The sequence below is a fragment of the Branchiostoma belcheri genome, unplaced genomic scaffold (assembly GCF_001625305.1).
Source record: "Branchiostoma belcheri isolate BF01 breed outbred unplaced genomic scaffold, Haploidv18h27 scaffold3, whole genome shotgun sequence".
Classification (NCBI taxonomy): domain Eukaryota; kingdom Metazoa; phylum Chordata; class Leptocardii; order Amphioxiformes; family Branchiostomatidae; genus Branchiostoma; species Branchiostoma belcheri.
Window position 1 is genome coordinate 4,654,340 of NW_017803909.1, and position 25,768 is coordinate 4,680,107.

General features: G+C 43.7%; 1 protein-coding gene across 1 annotated transcript in view; it reads left to right on the forward strand.

Annotated features, from left to right (window-relative positions):
• LOC109473701 (hydrocephalus-inducing protein homolog) overlaps positions 1-25,768 on the forward strand; it is a 39,299-nt gene that overhangs the window by 3,540 nt on the left and 9,991 nt on the right. Inside the window, exons 9-66 of the mRNA XM_019773667.1 lie at positions 127-269; positions 451-531; positions 699-766; positions 927-1,165; positions 1,350-1,450; positions 1,642-1,777; positions 2,065-2,229; positions 2,467-2,619; positions 3,069-3,307; positions 3,506-3,629; positions 3,831-3,931; positions 4,060-4,210; positions 4,581-4,718; positions 5,043-5,171; positions 5,445-5,629; positions 5,819-5,888; positions 6,081-6,203; positions 6,452-6,655; positions 7,029-7,238; positions 7,536-7,673; positions 7,830-7,913; positions 8,189-8,434; positions 8,674-8,813; positions 9,048-9,384; positions 9,727-9,861; positions 10,190-10,339; positions 10,749-10,988; positions 11,971-12,127; positions 12,449-12,613; positions 12,879-13,139; positions 13,390-13,536; positions 13,909-14,229; positions 14,490-14,631; positions 14,848-14,931; positions 15,171-15,401; positions 15,579-15,707; positions 15,890-16,127; positions 16,253-16,435; positions 16,636-16,787; positions 17,084-17,347; positions 17,569-17,613; positions 17,760-17,942; positions 18,182-18,461; positions 18,621-18,793; positions 18,966-19,164; positions 19,353-19,552; positions 19,814-19,982; positions 20,177-20,259; positions 20,633-20,794; positions 21,413-21,502; positions 21,986-22,127; positions 22,535-22,705; positions 23,048-23,551; positions 23,745-23,844; positions 24,119-24,391; positions 24,651-24,925; positions 25,160-25,245; positions 25,372-25,587. Of these exons, the coding sequence (XP_019629226.1) occupies positions 127-269; positions 451-531; positions 699-766; positions 927-1,165; positions 1,350-1,450; positions 1,642-1,777; positions 2,065-2,229; positions 2,467-2,619; positions 3,069-3,307; positions 3,506-3,629; positions 3,831-3,931; positions 4,060-4,210; positions 4,581-4,718; positions 5,043-5,171; positions 5,445-5,629; positions 5,819-5,888; positions 6,081-6,203; positions 6,452-6,655; positions 7,029-7,238; positions 7,536-7,673; positions 7,830-7,913; positions 8,189-8,434; positions 8,674-8,813; positions 9,048-9,384; positions 9,727-9,861; positions 10,190-10,339; positions 10,749-10,988; positions 11,971-12,127; positions 12,449-12,613; positions 12,879-13,139; positions 13,390-13,536; positions 13,909-14,229; positions 14,490-14,631; positions 14,848-14,931; positions 15,171-15,401; positions 15,579-15,707; positions 15,890-16,127; positions 16,253-16,435; positions 16,636-16,787; positions 17,084-17,347; positions 17,569-17,613; positions 17,760-17,942; positions 18,182-18,461; positions 18,621-18,793; positions 18,966-19,164; positions 19,353-19,552; positions 19,814-19,982; positions 20,177-20,259; positions 20,633-20,794; positions 21,413-21,502; positions 21,986-22,127; positions 22,535-22,705; positions 23,048-23,551; positions 23,745-23,844; positions 24,119-24,391; positions 24,651-24,925; positions 25,160-25,245; positions 25,372-25,587 (10,055 nt within the window). The remainder of the gene's footprint in view (positions 1-126; positions 270-450; positions 532-698; positions 767-926; positions 1,166-1,349; positions 1,451-1,641; positions 1,778-2,064; positions 2,230-2,466; positions 2,620-3,068; positions 3,308-3,505; positions 3,630-3,830; positions 3,932-4,059; positions 4,211-4,580; positions 4,719-5,042; positions 5,172-5,444; positions 5,630-5,818; positions 5,889-6,080; positions 6,204-6,451; positions 6,656-7,028; positions 7,239-7,535; positions 7,674-7,829; positions 7,914-8,188; positions 8,435-8,673; positions 8,814-9,047; positions 9,385-9,726; positions 9,862-10,189; positions 10,340-10,748; positions 10,989-11,970; positions 12,128-12,448; positions 12,614-12,878; positions 13,140-13,389; positions 13,537-13,908; positions 14,230-14,489; positions 14,632-14,847; positions 14,932-15,170; positions 15,402-15,578; positions 15,708-15,889; positions 16,128-16,252; positions 16,436-16,635; positions 16,788-17,083; positions 17,348-17,568; positions 17,614-17,759; positions 17,943-18,181; positions 18,462-18,620; positions 18,794-18,965; positions 19,165-19,352; positions 19,553-19,813; positions 19,983-20,176; positions 20,260-20,632; positions 20,795-21,412; positions 21,503-21,985; positions 22,128-22,534; positions 22,706-23,047; positions 23,552-23,744; positions 23,845-24,118; positions 24,392-24,650; positions 24,926-25,159; positions 25,246-25,371; positions 25,588-25,768) is intronic.

The window sequence follows — 25,768 nt, forward strand, 5'->3', positions numbered from 1 at the left end:
TGTTATCTTTGTCATCAAAATAATCTTTTACTCTGTTATTTTGGCCATTTTTAGAAAGTATGATAAGAACATTCTGTATAGATTCTTGAGGGTCTGACTGTTGTATATTCTCCCTCTTCCTCACAGGTTGTACTTGCCAACAAGGGTGACATTGATGCCATTTTCAGCATCCTTCCCAACAACACACATTTTGGGCTGTGCTTCACCTTCAACCCAACAGAGGGCATTGTTCTACCTGATGGACACCAGGCCATACAGATAACCTTCAGGTCTGTACTTATTACTGAATTACTCGTAGGTCAGTTTATGATTTAATTTATTTGTAACAATGGTGGTATGTCATTGACAGATTTACTTAGTATATCTTAGATATCATAAAAGACTTTTCAGTGTACTAGTCAAATATTTTACAATACTGGTAATGTTGTGCTTTTGTTTTGTATCTTGTAGGTCTGCAACACTTGGTGACTTCCAGGAAGACTTCTATATAGCCATTGATGGTTCCCCACATAGGCTGAAGCTGTCCTTCAGGTAAAGAGAAACTGTCTTAAAATCAATTATGTGACTTGATGGCATTGATGTCACGAGTATTCGTGTGTTTGTAATGATTATGGAGAAGAAAGATCTCTGAGACACCTTTTTTTGTCATTTCACATTGGTTACCAGACATTTCATTACCTGGGGCTTGTGTTTTACAGGGGATGTGTCATTGGACCCACGTTCCATTTTGATGTTCCACGACTGAACTTTGGAGTTGTGTCTTATGGTAAGTACAGCAGTATTACTGACAAGTACTTAGAGAAAAAACAGATTACTTTGGATTCTCAAATAAACAATTTCTCAAGCTTTCCCAATGTACGTACCTGTACAACTTAATCACATTTGAGAGTAGATAAAAAGTAATGTTTCTTCTTTTTTGTCATCAGGTTTCCAGCACACCCAGACCTGTACCATAGTGAACACAGCGCTGGTGCCCATGACCTTCAGCCTTCACGTACCGGGAGACGGTACCGGCGAGCGCAGCATCTGTAGTCTGTTGGACTTGGAGGAGGGAACTCACGCCAGCGACCATCACCCCAACCAGAGTGTTTCCACTGCACTGCAGGAGTTCATCATTGTACCCTCCAGTGGAACCATCCCTGCACAGAGCCAAGTCAGGGTCCAGGTCAGTAACATGAGGGACTGGCATGTTAGAACAGTGTTAGAATTGATAAAAACACTCTATCTATCTCTTAAGATTGGTCTTGTTATTCAGATCAGTTTGAAATCTTTGCCTTCTTCCATATTAGCTTTTTGCTTCATGTAAATCCATGTTAATAGTGTGTACTCATGCTTTGTTGCATCCACAGGTGACCCTGGTGTCCAACACAGTGAAGAAGTATGACTCCATGCTGGTGGTGGATGTACAGGGTGTGGGCCAGGGCATCCTCATGCTTCCCATCGTGGCCAAGTATGTATATTTTAAGAGATACTGCAAAAAAAACCTTCTTGATGGCATTTAACATTGTGGGCTTGCTTCAAACAAACATGATTTTCTCCTATGATTTCAATTATCCGGAAGAGGATACACATAACTTACTGACATATATACAGGTTGTTGTTACAGCATATGCTTCATAGTTGTGATGTTGTTTTCCACAGGTGTATAGTGCCAACCCTGGCCGTTGTGACTCCTATACTGGACTTTGGGCGCTGTTTCCTGGCCTTTCCTTATGAACACAGCATCAAGATCCTGAATGACACAGAACTGCCTGCTAAGTACGACATCATACCACAGGTCAGTCCAGGATGCCATCAACAAATATCAAACATTCTATATGCCTTTATCTGGACAGTGTAAAGATTAATAGACATATGGTCCAAACATTAGCAAATATGATAAATATTTAATGAATTGTGGTTTAAAAGTGAAGGAATTGTATTAATTCATTGACTATTAAACAATGCAACAGTATATTCTATACACTCAAAATCATGCCTAATAAGTAATAATGGTCTCTTGATACACTTTCTCCTAAAATGTAATTAGTTTGTTCATGTCTGTTTTTTTGCCATTAACACCAGGCCGTGGATGATTCAAGCACCCTGACGTACCAGAGCTCCCAGTGGCGGGGGATCCTGCAGCCCCACACCGTGACAGAGATCCCCCTCACCTGTACAGCACAGCAGCTCAACGAGGCGGAGGAAGTCGTGTACATCCACATCTTTGGCAGTCAGGACCCTCCTATGGTAGGTTTCTTAGACCTTTATATATGGTTAACCTTTGTTCTGATTAGGTGACCTATTAGCATCAACAAAGTGAGAAAAAGTCCAAAATATGCTGGACTACACATGCTGGACTTTACATGATTCTTTGTTTTACTATTGCCAGCTTAATGATGTGTATAAAGTTGTAGAAGTTGACATGATCATGCTTCAATGATTTCATGATTTTGTTTCTGACAATGTTGTATTTGCGGTATACAGCAGGTGCATGTGTGCTGTGTGGGAGAGGGTCCAGTGGTGCATGTGGCACCCACGGAGCTGGACTGGGGAGATATCCAGGTGCTGACAGATGTGCACAGGACCGTACAGCTGTCCAACGAGTCACTGATACCAGCACCCTTCTCTGCACAAATGGTCAGTTTAGAAGTTGTTGTGCTTTGTTCTGTTTTGGTTGGTATGACTGATGCAATATATTTGTATAGTAAAATAGACACAGTGTTTCTGCTGTGCAAAATGCAGCAGAAAAGAATTTAGCTACTCTGAAGGTCTATCAAAAAATAATCAATTTGCCTGTTATTTGATAGGAGGGTAAGGTAAGGTTTTGCCAATGTCTGCAGCAGCTATACACATGCTCAACTGGTTCTCAACTGGCTTCAATTAGCAGAAAAGACTTGACCTACTCTCAAGGTTGTTAAAAAAATCAATTTGCCTAGTATTTGATAAGAGGGTAATGTAAGGTTTTGCCAGTGTCTACCATGTCCATCTTACCAATTGCAGCAGCTATACACATGCTCAACTGATTCTGTACAGCTTTTCACAATGTAGATGCTGACAAGCCTGTTGTTTCCTCCCTTGCCCTACAGATGCGGCCGGGGTCTGTGTGGCGGGTTGAGCCACAGGAAGGTGTGATTCCTCCGGAGTCTGCCCAGGAGCTGGTCCTCACAGCACACCTGGACGACTGCATCAGGTTCAAGGACAAACTGTACATCCAGTATCCCAGCAGCCAGCCGCGTACCATCGTGGTCCAGGCCTATGGACATGGCACCACCATTGTAGCCAACCCCCCAATCACACCTGCCGTTCACCTGGGCCCACACTTCAGGTAAGGACACAACTGTGAGATATACCTTCACTAGCGGCACTCCAGTGAAAATCCATCCCTCTCTATATCAGTGATGAGATATTCTGATTTTAAGCATCAGGCAGGTTTTACTTTTTTTATAATCCTGTGAAAGGTAGAAGTATTGTAAGTGACAGCTACTGGCCATGGTGCTGATATAGTGCTGTTCTTGTGCTGCAGTGACAGCCCCTGCCAGTACCACTTCCAGCTGACCAACAAGGGCCGGCGGCACCAGCAGCTGTTCTGGCACACCGAGGGGTTCCCCATGTACCGCATCCGCAGGAACACTTCCAACAACAACCAGGTACAGCTTTGATAAATTCTCTTTGATGCATGCTCCTTTTTTATCATTTTCTACCCATCTCCTTACTGATTATGACTTTTGGTGCTCTTAGTTTTGGAGTTTCTTAGGTATAAAGCAATAACCTTTCAAAGATGAATGAATGTCTGTAAGTGTAATAGACCATTTTATCATATACAAATTTCCACTTCCCCTCCCTGACAGAATGGTCCAACCAGTGAACCCATCTTCCACCTGAAACCCCACCGTATGGAGCTGAACCCGGGACAAACCATTGATGTCATGTTGGAGGGGCTGACAAAAAAGTAAGTTACACTGTGGCTATTTGTTTGATGACTTTCACAAATGCTTGCATGTTATGAATTTTATTCAAAACAAACACAACAAAATATCCTTGAGATATCTAAAGAACTGTCATGTCCTGCCACTTCAGACCCCAGATCTTGCGTGAGCGTATGTTGTGCCATGCTATCATTGGTCAGACCAGCGGGAAGGAGCACATCATGACGATGGACATCAACGTGGAGTTCATCGCTCCACTGCTGGATCTCTCCACTCGCAACATCAACTTCAGGATAGACAAAGTATGTCTCTCCTGCTGCAATACAATGTGACAATGTTTTATGTATGGTGTTGAAATAACTTATTTTATTCACATGGTTTAACCGGAGAGAGAGAGAGAAAGACAGAGAGAGAGGATTTGTGAGCATTAGATAGCAAGCACATAATGTGCTTATAAGATCCTTTGCTCAAGAACATAAAACATAAATACAGGTTGAAGTAACAAATACAAAATGTATAACGAACATAAAATGAAACTGACTTCTGATATTCCTTTATCACAGGTAGTGAATTTTAGGCTAGGAATTCTCTAGTGTACTTCCCTTAAAATATCTTATGTGTTTCTGTAATGTAGTTGTTCAATGTTGTGTTGTTTTGCTGCCATTTGTACAGAACCCGGAGGATGTGCTTGAGGTTCAGCACCAGCCCCTGGAGCTGAGGAACATGTCCTCCCTGCCGCTCACTGTGCTGCTGGATGTAGACCACCCCTTCTCCCTGCTGTTCTCAGATGGAAGATGCATCACACATTCGGTAAATCACTTCTGTATTTCTGCTACTCTTTGTATGGTATTTTGTGATAGCAAGCTGAAAATGGGTAACATGCAGTATATAAACAGTATACAAATGTGATATGGGAAGGATGCAAATTCAATCAATCAACCATGACAAAGATCGTCTTCGGGTTTTCAGTTACAGAATTACCATTGTTTCAGCACCAAGGAGATGGTCAGTAACTGTGATGAGCAGGACAGTAACATGACACTGTATGGAAGTTGCTAACATAGATGTAATTGCTAGTACTTGCATTTACAAGACCTTTCGGGACACAGTTGCTAACATCTGTTTCTCTCACAGGAGCTTGTTCTGGCCATCAATGAGACCATCACGCTCCAAGTGCAGTTTGACCCTGCATACTGCAGCGATGCTCACTCAAGAACAGAGATCAGCAACCTGAGCATCAGCTATAAAGAGCACCCCAGCAAGGTTTGCTTTTGGATATATACTATTTTGTATATTTGATAATATAGCACATATCAGTCACAAAGTTTGGTATGTTATCATTATGCTCTTTTGGGCTAACAATCTTTTCAGTCTTTTGCTGGTTAGAAACGACCACCTACAACCATCAGATGCTTTTCACAGTCTTTCATATTAAAGAAATTTCATACAAAAAACACAGAAAATGCCCAATTGGACATTGAGAAGAAGTGGTTAAAAAATCACATTGCTCACACTGTCCATCTCCCTTTTCCACAGGATAAGGTCCAGTTGTGTGCTGAAGTCCACTTCCCTAACCTCACCTTTGAAAAGATGGACATCGACTTTGGGTGCATCTTGAATGACACAGAAGTGACCCGTTACCTGGATGTGACCAATGAAAGCCCCATGCCAGTCAAGTACCGCTGGTCCTTCCTGCTGGACGATCCCACTCAGGCTATCAAGTACGTCATCCGCCATGTTATCTCTTCAGTAGAGAGGAGGTTACCATCTCAGAATAAGAAAAAGTGGTGTTCAGTCTGGTATCTTTCAGTTAAATGTGTACTTCTTTTGGGGTTGTTAGTTCTGCCACTTATTCTGCCACCTTTTCATTTGGTTTCTACCTTGTAATTATGATGTTTTTTTTAATTCAGATTCAGCAGACAAACTGAGGAAGGAGAAGTAGTGGAAGAACAGGTGCTGCCGGAACACACCAAGCTTCAGGTACAGATGAAATAGAAATAATTGGGAAGCAAATACTGTAAAAGCTTCAATGAATGCAGGCTTGGTAGATTTTGCCTGCAATGTGAAAATCAGACATGTCAATTACCAGATGACTCATGTTTAATGACAGTACTTAACTTCATATATCTTTACATTGTAAACAACAACATATCCAACTTTTACCTCCCTCAGTTACCCCCAGAGGAGGAGTTTGATGAGACAGTTGTCATGGAAACAGGAGGGGGTGAGAAGGAGCCTGAAAAAGAGGACTTTGACCTTGAAGGGGATGACAAGTACGACGAGATGGTCCGAGAGGTATGACAACAAAGATTCCTGAATTATATGGGATCCATTATTCCCTGTAAATTTCACACTTTACATAATGTACTTTAAGTATTCATCATCTGCTATTGGGTCTTTTGTGTATATAGGAGTGTGTGTAACGGAAAACTCACCATTGGTTTTAACTTGCCTTGAGTCATCTATACAATACGTAATGTCTTTTCACTTAAACAAAGTGAAAGTTTGGTGTTGTTAATCTCTTGTTCTCCTGACTATGCCAGGTCCTAAGCAGAGAAGAGATAGGAGCTGAGGAGGCTGAAGAGGAGATGGCACTGGAGGATGTTCCTCCAGACACAGGCAGACAGAGTGTGGTGAGTCGGACAGCTGAGAGGCCGACACTGGAGGAACGACGGGAGGTCCTGCCTCCTCTGCCATGGCTGCAGAAGGAAGACCCCACCCTACAGCTCAGCACAGGCATCGAGGAGGTAATACTGGTCTTCTTTGTACATGATTACATTTAACAGCTTGATATGACTGATGTCTATGTGAAGAAGTACAAGTTTGAAGGGAGCATCCAAGTTAAGGTTGACAGCACTAATCAGTATCTTTGATACAGAACCACCACTGATTCAGCACCAAGGAGATTTTTTTTTTTTTTTTTTGCAGTTTCTTTCCAAGACAACTTAGCATCACTTCATGGATCAAACATGATTATTTTTGTCTGTTTATGTCCTAATTATATTTCCACTTCCTACCAAGAACCAAGATCCTTAAACTGTAACAAGTCAGGACATTGTTTTTTAGACTGATCATTCCAAACCTACACCAGAAGTTAAACATGTTGTTCCCCTTTCCCAGGTGTTTGACATCCTCCCCCTGTACGGGATCCTGCACCCCGGGGAGACTCAGCGCGTGTCCTTCACCTTCTACGGCCACTCCGGGATCGGCTGCAACGCCACAGCCATCTGCGAGGTGGAGGGTGGGCCCACCTACGAGGTGACCCTGAAGGGCGAGGCTTCCCTCTTGGAGTACAGACTGGAGGGGCTCGACATTGACTACGGCAAACAGGTAAGACTATAGCCTCAGAATAGGGCATATGAACTATCAGTTTCCTTAGGGAAACACTGTCCAGTGATGATAATGGTATTGAAGAGTTTTCTTGCCACATCTGTGCAATATAGTTGTAGCAATGTCAGAATGAAAGAATACAAGAACAAGAAAGACCTCTCTCAGCAGGCTCTGGACTACATCTTCTTTTTTAACAAACCTGCCATAATCAAGAGTAAGCCTTTTTGATACAGAAGTGATCTCTTATAAGCATGTTACTGCTCGATATGTTACTAACCCCATGTTTCTTGTTCCCAGCTATTTGACCAGGTAGCAGAGGCAGAGATCGTGCTCTATAACACCGGCAAGGTGGACTTTGAATTTGCTGCCCTGAACATGGACCCAATGTTACAGAACAGCCCCCCTCCAGGCATGCCTGTTCTGGTCCCTCACACAGTAAGTACTGTATTTATGATAATATTCAGGATTGTATCTCCAAGTTGTAGATATCCATTTGACTTGAAGTGTCACTGAGCTTTTATACTACGTTACATTGTTTTATCCTTTCAAAGCTGTAAGTTCTGGGTTTAACATCACCTCCTTTCCCCAAAGGGTCAAGTTGCAGCCAACAGTCAGCAGACTCTCACCCTCAAGTTCCTGCCAGGAGCTCCTGAGAAGTTCCACAAGAAGTTTCAGGTGAGGAAGTCTTTTTAGACTTAACAGTCCAGTCAGTCAACAAGGAGCATGTAGTGTATGTAGCATCTGATATATAGATACATACAAAATCATGATGGTGATTGCACTCATATACATGTAGAAGAAAAGTAGAATAAGGGAAGAATAATACTGAATCTATTTGAAACAGAAGTTTTCTGTCATGAAAACTACAGAAGTTTTCTGTCTTGAAAAGTAATTCTCTTCAAATGACAAGTGTACAGATACGTCAGTTAACCCCTACTTCTATCCTGTAGATCCAAGTTGCTCACTTTGAACCAGACATCATCACGGTGCACGGGGAGGGAATCTTTCCACGCCTGAGCTTCGACCTCCCCCGCCTGCCTGACGAGGATGGTCAGTACACCAGGCTGATGGCGCAGGCTCGGGAAGCCCTGACCGTGGAACAGAAGGTGCAGAAACAGGAGCCTGTGAGCCGGGCACAGAGTGAGCTGTCTCTTCATCCTACAGGAGGGACTGAGGAGGTGTTTGTACAAGCAGAGGTATGTCAGCCATTGTCTTCTTCAACAACAGTACATGATACAGTTGGAGACATTGAACAAACCAGGTTCAATGTTAATACTCAAATCATATCTTCAGTTGAACCTCAATTCACTGATTTTCCCATGGGACATGCAAGAGAAAGGTCTATAATGTAATGTACAGAATCTGATTTTTAAAAATACTTTTGGTATGAACAATCAATCATGGTACTTACTAATGTTTTGACTCCTTTTCCCAGCCTGAGTTGCCCAGTGAACTGGACCTGCAGATGGAGGTAGAGCGCAGGATTCTACACCAGCATGCCACCTCCGTTCATCCCAAGCTAAAACTAGCTCAGCCTCCAAATGTCCAGAAGAAGCTTCGCAAGCAACTCACCCAGTAAGTACTTTGAAATGTATCAAGTTTGTATATGAAAACACTGTCATCAGTGTAAGTAGTAAGACTAAATGGAGGATATGCAAAAAGAGCATGTTCAGTTGTTGATACTTTGTTTTTCTATCAGCAGAAAATCAAAACTCTTATCGTAGTGCAAGAATAATTCACATATTCCCATAGTTGTATAACTTCTTTCAGAAAGATGTCTGACTTAGTAATGTGCTTCCTTTGCTACAGCACGGAGTTGCCCCACTACCTCCTGCATTTTGGGTATGTCGTGTTGGGGGAAGTCCGGATACACATCGTACGTGTCACAAACACTGGCTACGTCCCAGTGTCCTTCAGTGCAGACCAGTCGCGCCTGCATCACTCCGGCTTCCACCTGGGGCTGCACCACATCCACTCCCTACCCGGCTACCCCGACCACGAGACCATGGACTTCCAGGTCACCTTTGACCCACGAGGGGCCAACCTGGACCTGGGTGAGGTAGAGGCCACTGTGCCCCTCCACATCCAGGGTGGACCCACCATCATGCTGAGCCTGAGGGCCACTGTCACCATGCCAGAAATGCAGGTATGGACAAATAGGAATTAGATTAGGGTTTATGGTTCATCATCACCATCATTGGTTTATTCAGAATAAAAGATCTATTTATACTATTGCAGTAGTCACTGAATTGCACCAAAATTTCCATTACAACACTTTTGTTTTATAAAAGATTGGTTGAGATTAGCCTGTTAGATAATGGGTTATGGCAATGAGCAGTCTACAAATATGTGCCTTAAATCAATGGGACATGAGAGCCTCTCAGTCACTAGTCACTTTACAGCAACACGAAGACTGAAAAATTTTGAGATGTGCCACTGTTGTGAACATAACTACAGTTTAGTAACATGTGTGGTCTCTCTCATGTAGGTATCAGAAGAGGTGTTGGACTTTGGCACTGTGCAGTGTGGTCAGTGTCAGGTCATCACGGTGCAGCTGTACAACCACAAACAGGTGCGCTGTGAGTGGTCATCCATGCCACAGGAGAAGCAGAAGAAAGGAAAGGTGAGGTCATGGCCCATCCAAAAGAGCTGTCATTATGTTAAGGACAACAATGGTCTGCATTGTGCAGCTGTTTCTGTCAAGTAGCCATGTACTTCGTAGCTGTAAGTTCATGAAGTGGAAATGGTATCATTTTTAGAAAAAAGGAAGTAGAGAAAATGTGTACTGTAACATACCCAGGGCTTGAGGAGTCTAGTTGAATTTTACAAATACTTAGATCAAATATTTTGCTTATTTGCTGAGAGTTGCCACTATGATAATTATCACTCTAGTCCCATATTGCTGGGTTTGACATTTATAAACTGACGCTATGGTGTGTTAAAACTTCCAGGTTGCTAGGCATGTTCCCATGCACTTACGTCGTCAGATGTGGCCAGACAACAAGCCCAAGCCAAGACATTTTGAGATCATGCCGTCATCGGGTGTGTTGTTGCCAGGGCAACGGGTCAATGTCCAGGTCAAGTTCATGCCAACAGAGGAGGTACGAGACACCTGATATGTTTGAGAGAAACATTTATTACTATCATATTATGTCTTATATAATGTCATACATAATGCCCATAATGTATTCTATGTTGACAACATGACCATGAATAAAACCAAATGTTATCCTCACACTGCCACATGATAACCAAAATATGTTTTGCATGTAGGTTTAGCCCTTACACCAATCTTGTATTTGTTTATTTAGTAAGAGCAGAAAAATTGGTATATTGGGAGACTGTTGAGTAGGTAATAAGTAACAACTATACATTTGTAAGATATGACTTCACTCAATGAATAGCATAGTTCTGTGTGATATGAAATGCTGTACATTATGTATTACAAGAAAAGTAGTATTGTTCATAAATTACTTACAACATAAGTCATCCTTCCCTGTTGTTCCCCAGACCCTGTACCACCAGCGGCTGCCCATCCAGCTGGCCCAGAGCAGCCGGCGCCTGGTGCTGCTGGTGTCCGGTCAGGGCCAGGAGCCCCGGCTGGAGTTCAGCTCCTCCCTGCTGGAGTTTGGACCCATCCTGCCCCACAGCAGCGGGGATGAACAGGAGATCATGCTCAGGAACCCCGCAGCCTTCCCCATCGAGGTCTACTCCCTGGAGTTTGACCAACAGTATCTGGATGAGGAGAAGGTTCGTACAATATAAATTGTTTTATTGCTCAAAAAACATACATAAGAAGGGGCGAAAACCTCTCCCCGAATGAGGTACAGTTTGTTTCATATTCAAAGACTAATTATAAAGGCAAATAAGACACTGTAAAAAATGTTGCGGAACTGTTCTTTGAGGCCAGTGTTTCCTGTTTTTTCCCGTTTACGCTATTTCCCATTTTTTCCTCAGTATTTGCATGTTAAAACCATTTTTACAAAGCAAACACAAAATTGAGAACTTATTTTTCCCACAGATTCTGCGCTTGATGAAGGGATATGATGAACAGAACACCCTCCTGCTGCCGCCCCGCTCCCCGGGTGAGGGCCTGCCATTTGAGCTGCAGGACTTCTATCAGGAGTACAAGAAGAAAGAGGAGGAGACCCAGCAGCCTGGTCCAGCAGAGGTGGAGAGGACTGGCACACAGCAGGAGGAACAAGGTAACTTATCCACAGATGGGTCATGATGTGAAGTGTACTGTCAGCTTTCAACCAATTGAGTTTTTTTTTGTATGTTGGCCAATTACCAAAAAAATCAGATGACACAATATGATAAAAAAGAAAAGTGGCAGAAATGTTTGGACAACAGAAATTTATATAATCATGTATGTTGAATAATAATCAAGTCTGAATTCAAAGCAAAGTATTTGAATACGCATTCAAATATCACTCAACAATAGCATGACCTGGCCTGAGCACATAGGCAGGCAGGCATAGCATGACATGGCACATAATATATATATATTTGTATAATATAATATAATATAATATAATATAATATAATATGTATTGTATATTTGGTACCAAGGACAGGCCTGTACTGCATGTATGGATAGTCTTCAGCACCAAGGACAGATATGTATTGCATGTATATTTAGTGTTCAGCACTCCCAAACTTTCCCCATATCACAGACTCAGAGTGATGATGTGTTGTGTATTTTTTAAGTATTTTTATGTCTTTGCCACAGGACCTGATGGAGAGAAGGAGGAAGGTCCGGTGGGTTTGGACCTGGATTCTGCCACACCCCAGCCATCGGTCCCAGCAGCCCCCAGCACCAGAGCCGACCCTGACAGTGCCCCTCATGTGGAACCATCACCTGATGATGAGCACATGGATGCAGGCAAGTCCAGTTTTTACAAAAACTGCTACAGGACTTTGTCACGAAATATCAAGGCTGGAACATTTTGAGGAGAAAGAAGATAGTTGACAAAGAAATGCAAAGCAGCAGAAAATGCATTTGCACCAACTGATAACATGGAAAGATTTGTTCCAACATTTCTGAATGGCCCATGATGTTGCTAACAGTGGTATAGACGTATTGACCCAATCAACTGACATGTTGAGTAAGTTGGTTGCTACACAAGTTTCAAGTTAGGAAAATGGTTGAGAGGTTAAATTCTTTTTTCTTTGGAAACATCTAAACATTTTTGTACATGTATTTATAGATGGAGAAAACCAAGAGGCTGCTATTGTTGGTGTGGGTGAGCTGGAGATCACGCCTGTCTCAGCATCCATTGCTCGGCACCTCGGCATTGACCTCTCACCTGAGGGCAAAGCAGCGCGTAATCGTCGTGGCATCGCTATCGTGGTCCACGGAGCCCCACTGTCTGGTAAGTGCTTGATTGGCTTCTGTATTTTTTGTGTCAAAGTTGGATGAAATGATCAAATTGATACAATTTTTTGATTCTTGAGAAAGTCAAAACTGGCCAAATTCTGTCTCATCGCTGTCATTTTCCCAACAAATGATGATCCAATTGATACAAGTTCAGAAGATTTAGTACATTTGTTTGGCATTATTCCAGAAAATAGTAATAATAGAGTAGCTTGGAATTAACTGTTTTGTTATTCTGACATGTTTCTTCAAATTTGCTCCAGGTAAAACTGGCACAGCAGTGACATTAGCCAAAACCTACGGTGCAGCCATGTTAACCATGGATGGCATCGTCCTGGAGGCAATCTCCAGTGGGAACACCCCGTCAGGTCTCCGCGCCCGGGAGCTGTGTGCTGCCGCAGCCAGGGAGAACGCTGCCAAGGACGAGTCCACCGACGCTGACAAGAGCACGGCTGTCCCCGGCAGCCTGAGTGTGGACGCCCTGACAGCACACACAGCAGCGGCAGGGGCAGCAGCAGGATCAGGTCAGTCAGCACAGGTCCTGTTTACGGCTGTGGCAGTGTAACCAACATGTGCCTAGTCTAAAGCTTCAGAAATAATCAAAAGGATGTATTATTACTGATAGATACTTAACAAATGCATCATTAAAGCCATTGCTGAGCAGAGTAAATGATTACCTCATGGCCAAAATTGATATTTCTATTGATTATTCTAAGTGATAAATTCTATGTGTAAAACTAAATCTGATCATGGCATTTTCGTTTAATCCTGCAGGTTCTGTTAGCCTGGCAGGGGGCGCTGCTCCTTCCATCATCTCTAATGTGAAGAAGACCAGTATTGTGAGTGGAGCCCAGAAGGCTGGAGGCAGCAAGGCTGGGGGGAACATCTCCACTGGTGAGACATCCAGCCAGCCTGCAGGAGGTGATGACCAGTTTTCATGTTTGCATTTTTAGTTAAGATTGTACCACCTGTGAACATGGGCTCAAGAGAGTTAAAAAAACACAAGTGAGTGTTGAAAACACAGTTGTTCAAGTTGTGCTATATTGTCCAGCAGTGAAATTTACTCTGCTGAGTCATATTTCAAATGCCTCTACAACATGCAAGACAGTGCAAACTTGTCTGTCTTTAGACACTATGTGCCTGAAGTCATTGGCTTGAGGTGGGATGAGAGGAGATAGTGCAACCAGTGTCTTAGTCAACAGATTTTGCTACTGTGTAGACAGATTTACAGCTGTAGTGTATCATTGCAGGTGTTCCTCAGTACTAATGGCTTTTGTGCATTTCTTTTATCAGGTACCTCCAGCCCCCCGCCAGCAGCACCCATCCAGCGCAGGCTGAGTGTGAGTGCCAGTGTTGCTGGGGAGGAGGGTCTGATGAGCTGTGTGCTGCCTGAGGAACTGCTGGTGGAGATCCTGGCCGAGAGATTCCAGCTGAATGACTGTCACCAGGGCGTGGTCATCGACGGGCTGGAGACCCTGTTCAGCCCCAGTCAGACCGCCGCCGGCCTGGCCGTGCTGAAGGCCTTCAACAACAGGAAGTACATGTACTTCATCACCCTCGGCCTGGAGATGGCTGTGCTCAAGGCTCGCAAGCAGAAGGAAGAGGAGGAGAAAGGTGAGGAGTACTGTTTCTAATATAACCTGCATGTCAATAGGAACTATTTAGTTTTCAATTCAATTCTGTATCTGTATTTGTATAGCCGGTATAACCGCTCTTCGTCATAAGACCAGCTTCGCAGGCATGCAACGTGGCAACAGCTATTACACTGATCAACCTGTTACATCCAAACTTAGCGCATCTAAATGCAGGAGTTGTTGTAGTAGTAAGCATAGGGTTTAAATAACTGTATGACACATAATGATTGTACATTTCAGAACGACTAGCACGCCAGAAGGAAGAAGAGGAGAAAGCAGCACTGGAAGAAATGTCAGAAGACGAGTATGACAACCTGTCACCTGAGCAGAGGGCTGAGATTGACAGGAGACACCTGGTCGCCAAGAAAGAACGCATGCAGAGGTCAGTGCAGTGCTGAAAAATATGATGAACAGAATTATTGGAGGGGGTTATTTTTTCTCTGAGGGTGTTGAAAAATATGAACAACTGTTTCACACATGCACACACATCAAGGTTAATGTCAACCATCACACATTCTCTTAGAGTTTTGATTTATACTTAATGTAGTCTTGAGTGTCACTGACTTGCTACCTACAAATGTTTCTTATCTTGCTATAGGGAGATGGAGGACAGACTGGAGAGGGAACGAAGAGAGCGTGAGCTTCAAGCACAGCTGGAGGCCAAGAGGGAGGAGGAGGAGAGGTGAGGAGTATTATACATGCATCAAGTGTATTATGTGTGTTGTAACCGTACATATCAGGCAAGGTATCTGTGTACTGTGCAATGTTGTTGTACTGTTCAGATGAAATAAGGTTATGTGGCATACATCTGTAAGGTGTTTGTAAGGCGGATGACCAAGTCATTCCGTATTTCTTGCAACTACATGTAATTACATCAATCCTTCAGTCATATAACTCATGGGCTGTCATTGTTTTCACCAGGCTGAAACACAAAAGCAAGCGTAAAGGAGGCAAGGACGACGGAGCTGCGGGTAAGAAGAGCGTAGCTGGTGGGAAGCCTGGAGGAGCTCCGAGCCAGGATCGCGTGGCGGCCCTGAAGGCTGTCAGCTCCCACGGAGCAGGAGAGCACGGCGCTAAGGGGTCCCCATCTGCTGCCGGCAGACCGGAGTCACATGAGACGGACAAGAGTGATGAGAAGGATGACGGCGGAAAGTATGTGATGTCACAGTCTGTGAATTATTCTATGATTTGATTCAATGACTTGAATCTAGTTGTAAGCATATGCTGAGAATACTTTCTGGAGTAACAGCTTTGTTAAAGCTTTAATCAAGCCTTGGCCTAGGCTCCCATCATCTTTTAACAAAGTCTGTTGGAATTCTGTCCTATCAGGAAGAAGAAGGGAAAGGATGGCAAAGGACGCCCTGTATCGACAGACGTGACAGCTAAGGAGTCCTCGGCTACAGCAGCAGAGGAGCCTGTGCCAGAACCACCCCCAGAGGAGGTCCAACTGGCCAACAGGTCAATATTCTTACCTGGATGTTTTGTATTTTGTCAAGTATAGGAAGATGGAAAATGCCAAATGTGAAAACTACGCACTTTTTGATTCGATTTGGCCCATCAAAGGTTGACCATTTGATGACAGCAGCTTCAGACATGAAAATTTCTTGTCAGAAGACTTACACAAGGCCGATTCTACACAGGTTCAAAGCATATGAGCACACCCAAAAGGAGATCTCCCCCATCCTGGAGTTCTGGGACCGCACACAGCTGATCGTGCACAGGCCCACAACACCAGATGAGGAGAAGGAGTCTGCTGACGACCAGCCACCACCCTCCGCCAAGAGAGGTCGAGCCAAGGACAAGGAGAAGGAGAGGATGGAGAAGGAGAAGCTGGAAAAGGAACGCCTGGAGAAGGAGAAGCTAGAGAAACTGAAAGAGGTACGATGTTGTTGTGGTTCAAAATTTTGTTTTCATGCTGTTGTAAAACTTAGTATACCAGAAACAACTGTCATTGTTGATGTTGTTATGTTTGATATGACTAATTTGCATGTGTCTCTCTCCAGGGTGCTGGCACACCCACCTCTCAGCTCGGAGGAGAACCTTTCCCAGCTGATAGTGACAAGGGTGGGGAGGAGCAGACCAAGGAGGAGCTGGGGGTTCCACACATCATCTTAGATGCCAGCGACCCAGATGACCCGTGTGGGCCCCGCCTCCTGACCTCAGGACAGCTTCCTCCAGTGGACGAGGTGTGTTTGCATTCCTGTATACTTAGAACTGTATAAACACTACATAACAAGAGATACGTGTTACAGTGCTTCTGACAACCAGTTCACGTTCTGTGGTGGCCATGTAGTGGATTTCCAGAATACAGATTTAAGATAAAAGCTTGTTACAAGTGTTTGTCAATTAAGTTTACGAATTTCAGCTAATCAGTACTTATCCCTAGATTCTGGACGGACTTGGCCTGGGTCCTGGCGGCCCACCCATCCCCCCTCCTGCCACCTTCTCAGTGGTTCCTTATCCTGTCAAGAGGAAATCTCCACCTGGGACAGATGTGGCCAGCCACTACATCTTTGTGGCAGCTTCACAAGACGACCCGTAAGTAAAATTGTTGTTTGTTTGCATCTTATATTTGCTGTCACTGTGTGCTGTATTCTACTTGGTTTTGAAGGTTTATTTTTGTCCACACAAATGTATGTGTAGCTCTTTCATCTAATGCAATCAGCTCTTTTGTCAAGACAAACATCATCATTTACCAGAAAACCTAGCGCATAATTATCTTGATTGTTGTAACTATCCATAGAATGACGTTCTACTACTATTTTATTACATTGTGTCATGTGTATCTTGTTTCTTGATAAAGTAACTGATAATAATGTTGATTTTAACCATAGGAATGTTGCACCTGAGGACAGACTACCGGATGTTGAACCTGACACTGAGTCTGTCACACCAGACAAGTCTACCAAGCCTGAGAAGGAGGAGCACACAGCAACGTCCAGCCGTGGACGGTCCAAGGAACGAGACAAGCGGTCAGGGACAGACAGTGTGAAGGATCGCCGCAAGTCGGCCAGTCGGAAGGGCAGGAGAAGTTCTCTGTCAGCACCCTCCCCACCCCCCGGGGCTGCTACCCCTGGGTCAGAGGCAGATGGCCAAAGGTTGGTGAAGTTCTCTGCTTTCTATAGAGGAAGATCCTTGTTAACGGTTCTGACCTAATATGTAAAACTACTGTGCACAGGATAAAATTACTGTGTAAATCTATCTTGAATCTCATGCTTGAATTTAAGCTCAGAATTTGTTTGATACAATCCATAGCAGATGCATGTTTGTAGTTGTATGTGTTGATTGATAATCATGCAATTCATTGTTTTTTTTGCAGCACAATTGGAGACACTTCCACAGCGATTGAACATAAGAGTCCAAAGTGAGTCCCCACTACTCTCATTCAATCTTTTCAGATGCAGCTGTAAACATTGTTAACAGTACTTTTTACTAAGTGTTGCTACACATCAATATAATTTTGTTTCTTCAGTTTGGATGTATTCAGAACTTATGTCTCGATCCCTCCAGGCTGAGTACTTTCCGCTGGGTCATCCCTGCCGGCGGAGACGTGACGCTGCGTCTCCGCTTCACATCGGAGGATCTGGGACAGTTTGATCAGACGCTGAACTTTGAGATTGTGGGGACCCGCAGACGTTACCAGCTGTACTGCCGAGGAATCTGCGCCTTCCCAACAATCAGCAGGGAACCAAGGTATAGTGACCAGCTGCTCGTGCTTTACATCCCTGACTTTCTGTAGCATTAGACTTAAGGCAATGTTTCTGTCATCCACATGCTTCTGGGCTTAAATTTTCATGTGTACCTTCGCAGAAGAAAAACATATTGTTTCGGCTCTGTTTCTTCTTCCTCTTCTTCTCCAAACAAATAAGGTCAATGACCTGAACCAGACGTCTGTTACCATGGCAACTACATGTAATTATGTTGCTTTGCAGGGTTGTCTTTCCCCACCGTAAGAAGAGCAAGAGGTCTGACGAAATCATTCACAAGAAGTACGTCCTGGGTACAGAGGTCATGGAGTTTGGACCCTTACTGTGCGGGAAGACAAGAGACAGGTACAAGGAGGGCAGGTACCCAGAGAACATGGAGAAGTTGACTGTCATGAACACCTCTCCGCTGGAGGCAGACATCACCTTCTGTTTCCAGCAGGATGCTCAGGCTACCACATACCTCCTGGACCCTCCCAGCATGCTCCTCAAGCCTCAGGAGTCACAGGTACAGTCTCACTGGCAAGCTAGATACATGTACATCTAGTTCTAATAATTATAATCATTGATGAAGTCGTATACAATCACCTTCTTCTAAAGATGCAAATAGAAGTCCTTTAGATATATATTGTAATTATAATAATTGCTGTCATTCTTTATTGTTTAGGAGCTGACCATTTGGGCCTACCCAAAGACACCTGGTTACTTTGAAGACTGCCTGGTGTGTTGTGTGAGGGAGAACCCAGAGCCTGTGGTGTTCCGTATCTCCTGCCACGGAGTCAAGCCTGAGATAGAGATGGACCGCAAACAGCTGTTCTTTGAGAAGGTTCTTCTGCACAGGTCAGTCTTACAGCACACATGGTTACAAGTACCATGGTTAGAATTTTTCAATTGCAATAATTATTGTATCTGATTCAGAATACATCTTATTTCTTCACTCTGGTTTCTTCTTACTATTTGGGTATCTCAAGTTTAACTATAATAACCTCCTGCGCACATGTCCTTTCTCCAGGAAAGACACCAAGACAATCTACCTGCGAAACCCGACCCTCCTTCCCGTGGCCTGGCGCATCAGTGGCGTGGAGAATCTCGGAGACGACTTCTCTCTGTCCGCAGAGCAAGGGGTCATTGACCCCAAGTCTGAGCTGGCTCTACATGCCCACTTCCGTGCCATGAAGCCAACCAACACCAAGAAGATCATTCGTCTGGAGGTAACAATAAATTCTGTATTCCTGTTACTAGATAGGAGTCATATTGTTGTTTCTGGTTGAAAAGAATTATTTTGTACAGATGCACACCATTTGCATTGCGTACATGTACTTAGCAATGTGATATTCTCCCTACATCATGCTAATAGCACTACACTTTAACATGGAACAACATTGTATCTGAACTTCAGGTATCAGATGTGGACAACATCATGGGTCTGGTGGATGTGGAGAACATACAGGTCCATGCTGAGGCCTACGATGTCGCTCTGGACATGAGCTTCCCAAAAGGTGCAGATGGTGGACTTGACTTTGGCGTGATCCGCGTCATGGATGAGACCAAGCAGACTCTGACGCTGAAGAACAAGGGGAGATACGAGATTGGTTATGAGTGAGTACATTTTCCATTATGGTATCTTTGAAATGCATTTACTGATGTGTATATACAACTAACAGGCGACACTTTAATTCCGGACTGACACTCTAATTCCGGACGACCTTGAGTATTAGTAGCCAAGTTAAAGATGGATTTTCGATATTCTTTTGGCAAGGATGAATCAGAAGTGTATTCACTGGGAAATGTTAATCTGGGAGACATTGTCATTTTTACTTCTACCACAAGTGATAACACTTCTTGCCTATCTGCCCCTAGGTTCATGTTTGAGACCAGTGACCCTAACCTGCCTGAAGTGGGTAGTCTGTTCTCAGTGCTGCCCCAGCACGGGTCTCTCCTGCCCACAGACAGGCCCACACAGGTCCAGGTCATCTTCCGATCACGCTACGAGGTCAACATCAAGGACCAGCCCATCCTCAGGTGCAAGGTCAGTCACTGCTCAGATTGAACTTTCTTCAATTTTCAGGCACTAAGCATAGTGTGGTTTGTTATGTTTGTTTGTCATCAGAGTCTGAATCAAATTGTGTACACACTAGTGGGTACGTATACACACCACTGTATGACTGTACAACAACATGTATGGCAGACATGATGATGACATGTTGCTGTCCCCTCCCACAGGTGATAGAGCCCAGCCTGGGTGACCAGGGGGAGACCATCGCCAGTATCCCCATCAAGCTGTCAGTCCGCTCTGTCTTCAGCAGGTCAGAACTGGTCTTGCTGTACCTTTTGTTAAGTTTGTATGGATTACTTTATCCATCAGAAACTGAACATGCCCAGGATCGGTTTGTACAAAATATCTTTAACTCAGATTGATGTAGAAATACAGCTGATCATTGGAGCTAAAAGATACTAAATAGCCATTTGGTGCTTGCCAAAAGTAAAAGCTTGGGTTAATGAAGAGAAGTTCTAAAATCTTGTGTTTATAAGGCAGTACAGAAATGTCTTCAGCTAGGAATGAGGAATCCTGTTTGTTCATTTTACGCAGTTAGTCATAGTCTTTTGAGACTGACTGACTGACAGAAATATCAACAAACAAACGTGATCTTCTAACACTACAACATGGGAATGTTACAGATACATCATTTATCCAGAGAAAGACATACATTTTGGTGCCATGATGGTGAACAGTCGTAAGTCCCGCACCATCACCATTGAGAACAAGGGAGAGTTTGACTTCAAGTACAGCATCATTCGCTACATCAAGGAGGCTGCTGCACAGAGTCCACAGAAGCGCTTGTGAGTGAAGCTCTGTATTTTTATTCCTCATATCACACAACACTTGACCTGACCAATTCACTGCATAAGATGTATTTCAATAATGCTCAAAGCATTCACTACTTTACCATTGAAATGTGAACTGATTTGGGTAGGTTTTTAGGGAATCTTGTTGATATAACGTATCTGTTGTGTTTTCTGTTGTACCTACCTGACAAAAAGCTGCAAGCTGTTTGCTACCTTTCCAAGACATATACTTGGTCAAGGTGCCTATTATTAAAATGTGCCAGAATGTAAGACCATAGATGTACATCTACATGTATTTCCATACATTGTATGTCTCCCTCCTTTCTCAACATGTCTTGTCTTTCCCTACCCAATGAATCCCTGGATACGTGGCAGTAAAACACTGCTGTTTGGCAGTAAAAGCGTTAGACTGCTCAGTCAGTTTCCAAACAGGTACGTTTGGTGTAGTAGGAGGTAGTTAGGTTAGCTTATAGCTAGCTATAGCTAGTTTAGCCTAGTCCTTCTGCTGCTGCACTCCACACAACACCAGCTGGTAGTTCAGTACCGCGGACAGTGCACACCTGAGTCTGTAGACACACTGTACTATTATTCCTGTCACTATTCCCTCACCAGGCCGATTCCAGGTAAAGCTCGCACCAAGTCCCGTGATGGCTCCAGCTCCGGCAAGTCCATCACCAAACCAAAGAAGGCAGAATCTGTCAGGTAATGAACACTTGGTCAAATGCGAAACATTGCAAACAGGAAACCTCAGCCATATACAAATTTTTTTGTCAAATATATGGTAGTCTTAAAAATCCAAGCTGTCATTGTGTGCTATCAAAATCATGATCATTGTTGAAAATATCCAAATGTTGCCACCAGCATACTTGAAATCAAATGCATGTGTGCATTTATCCATCTTTTGAAGCATTAACAGTAATCATAAACTAATGGTAATTACACATGATTTTATTCTGATTGATTGTTGGGCCTTCATCATGTACCAAAATATTATCTATAGTAATTTGTGCCTTTGTAGGTTGGGTGAACTACAGTACAGAAAGCACTACATGTAGATCAGTATGTACCCATAGCTCCTATGCTCCATTCTTTAGAATAGTAGAAGTGGTGAGCTTCTGCTGGTGCTAATACATACAGGTATCATTTGTAATCATTGTGATAACAACAGCGGGTGTTGTACTTTAGACAAGAGGTTACGCAGGCCAACCAGTCTCGCCTGATGCTGGGCATGTTCACGGTGTACCCCGGGTTTGGACTGATCCAGCCGGGAGGACATCAGCAGGTCCAGGTGGACTGTCTGGGGGAACAGCCGGGCAGGGAGGAAGTGGTGAGTTGTGTTTTTTAGGGATACATCAAATTAACCTGTGTCCTGTTCATGCCTAAGTTGGGATGTCCATCTTGTTGATACATTGTCTATCAATAAGGAAACTTTCAATGTTTGGAAATAAATGTAGGACCTGGTGTGTTTTTTGTATATTTCTATTTTCACAAGGTCTGCTGTAAAGGATTACTGTGTCAAACCATAGTATCCCTCTTTTATTGCAATGTACATGTCTTTTTTTATCTATATCCCTGTATATCTCTGTTTGTGATAGCCTAATGTATTAAAACAAGTCAACCCTTCAAGGTCAGTTTTCCAGTGATTACTGGGTATGTAAGACACAAATTTTTAGATTTTGTCAAGAGTTTGAGCAATCAACAGAATGGTTGCTGAGCTTGCCTTTTCGTCTCCAGGATATCGCTATTGAGATCTCTGACCGTGACCCTGAGGACCACCCAGGTGGTATCCCGTACAGACTCGTGGCTGAAGCCTGCATCCCAAGCATCAACACCTCTGACATTGGAGCCATCTTTGAAGAACATCGCATTGTGCAGAATAGCCAGGCTAGCGAGATGCTCTCCCAGGTAAGCAATAGGATGACATGTGAAATAAAGTATTTTTAATGAAGATGTTATTATTTCTGTAGATTAGCTTCTAATGTTGTTGGTCAGTAGCAGCAAACTGCAAAACAAAGAAACAGACAAATAAGATATCTGTTCAGTATCCCAGATACTGGTATTACTGTTACTTGTCAATGAGGATGAAAAAACAACACAACAACACTTTTTATAAATAGTTTTCCAAAGGCTGGTTAATCTAAAAACGTTATTTTGGTTATCTAAGGATGATACACTTTCAATGTTTTGTTTGGGTTTTAAAAATTATGTATTATTTGATGAACATTGTCTTCATTGTTCTTTCCTCAGTTACAACTGGAGAGTGGTGGGATGTACATTGAGGAGGACAACAAGTTTGTCTTTAACAACGTCATGGTGGGGAGGAAGGCCCGGGCACGCTTCCAAATCACCAACACCAACAAGGTTCCCTGTGACGTGGCGTTCTCTGTGAAACCGCTGTCAATCAAACCGTCCTCCAAGCTCCACGGAGACGTGTTTGACGTCGAGCCGTCGCGAGCGGCCATCCCGACCCACAGCCACATGTACGTGGTGGTCAGCTTCTCACCGTCCACCATGCAGACCTTCACGGGGCTGTTCGAGGCCACAGTAGAGGGGCTGCCCAGCACGCTGGCCAAGGCACGCAACCTGTCCTTTGAGCTGGTGGGAGAGGGCACCCTTCCCAGAGTAACCCTGGTGCAGCCGACACTGTTTAACAAACAGGGCATGCCACTCCTGCTGTACAGGCGGCTGCTGCTGGGACACACCCAGGCCCTGCCCATGGTCCTCAAGAATGACGCCACTCTTCCCTGCAAGGTGAGCATGTTTGTTAAAGAATAGAATGTCCATGGCCAGTTGAAAATTAATATATTGTTAAGAGGTATTGTTCAGTACTCTTCAAAAAGAAATTGTACCTAACATGATTCAAGGCATTGCCAGATTGCTGTTCTCAGATCAAAAATACTATTTAGAGCTTGCACCATGAGTTAACCCATTTCCCATCCCATAGGTTGACATTGACCTGCTTGATCCAGAAGGAGGGTTCAGCTTGAGACTAAAGAGGGGAAGCAAGGCTATCCAAGCCAACAGTGTGGATTCAGATGAAGAAGGTTAGCCATTACAGTTTACCAGTATATAACCACCTAATGGACCAGTACACTTGAACAAAAATGCCTGCTTCAACCAACGGTGATGATTAAGCCTTGTGCTGATAGGTGTTTAACACAGTGCTGTTACCTTTTCAACTTCAAATATAGTTCTGATATAGTTTATTTTCCCTGTGAGTGAGTTGCAGGGGCTATGGTATACTCTTCCATGTCATGTCAACTTAAGTGCTAGGACTATACTTCTCTGTAACCCCTGCTGAATGTTCATGTCCATCAGATGAAGCCCCAACCAAACAAGCCCACACCATGTCAGTGATAGTTGAGAACGGTGTGCAGGTGGAGTTTGACGTGCTGTTCAAGCCTGGAGTGGTGCAGCAGTACAAGGGAACTATCCACCTCAGTGTCATGGACAACCAGTACGAGGAGACCAACATACAGCTGATCGGAGAGGGGTACGAGGAGGAGGTGACCATCGAAAACCTGCCTGCCTTAGACGCACCTCTGGCTGGAGTCAACCCAGAGGCGGTACAGGCACAAGAAGAAGTCCAAGGTAAACCACGAGATGAATTGATGTCGAAAACATTTTCTGCACATTTAACACAATCTTGTCTGAACCAATATTATTACATGTATTTGTTTCTTATTTTTACACATGTCTGCTTTTTATCTTCATTTTTTAAATTAAACTTAATGATAAAATGACAAGACTGTCACTACAAAATCCTAGAAGCTAAAAATTAAAAAAAAAGGATTTTTTAAATGAAAAAAAATCACTGATTCCTTCACTGATGCCTGAATCATCTCCCCAGCTGTTCATGGTAACCACCTGGACTTCGGAGACTGTGCCATCGGCGAGCCTCACCAGCTGAGCTTCACCATCACCAACCATTCTGAACAAGACGTCTACCGTTTTACCTGGCCAGAACACGCTGCCTTGACCTTCAGCCCGCAGACTGGACATCTCCACCCCAAGTGCACCAAGGACATCACCATTGTCTTCAAGTCAGATGAGCCCAGACCGCTCAATAGGGCTGCGGTGGCCTGCAAGATCTGCAAAATACTGCTGAAGCAGATGCCTGACCAGGTGAGACACAATATTTTCCTGTAGGTAAATGCACTCTGGTCCCAACCCCTGCCTTTAAATTGTTAATACCAAAATAAATGAAAAATAAAAAAAGGAAATAATCCATACACCATTGATTGAGGCTGTTGTCTTTTTCTGTATTTTGTTGATAATTTGTAAAGTTATGCAGCAACAGCAGTACTGATTAGGAGATTGGATGTTTTGTAGAGAAGTAAAGAGAAATTTTGTGTACAGGTGCAGGACTGGGATGACCGGTTACGGGTCATCAAGTGGGTGGACAGTGACACTATCCAGGTGCCACAAGAGGCTGACAAGAAAACGTGAGTGCCTCCTATTTGTGTTCAAGATGCATTCAAGACTTTACTTTTAGTTTTAGTGTCTCTAAGCAATGTCGTTAAGAAGTCCTTGTACGTCATGTTGACAGAAGAATAATCTGTTTACCACAGAACCAAGGACCAGCCTCCCCCTGGTTCTAGTACTTCACGTACGTCTCGTAAGAAGGTGACAGAGACAGCGGAGGAGCCCGGCCATACTGTGGTGGAGAACTCCACCAGAGATCTGGAGCTGCAAGTCAGCGCCACCTGTGACTTTGCCAAACTGCGCTGGAAGACAGAATCCATCGCCTTCAAGGACACACTGATGTTCCAGTCTAGGATATATGAGTAAGTCAGGGTGTGGATGAGGAGCAGCAGGTGCTAAAATGGAATTCCTTTTACAGAACTTTGTCTTGAAGAATGGAGGGAAAGAATACAGTATATACATGTAGATATGCCAGTTTTTTGGTCCATACACTGTGTATGGTGGTGCCTCTCTTTTTTTTATTAATCTCAAATTCTCTAGAAT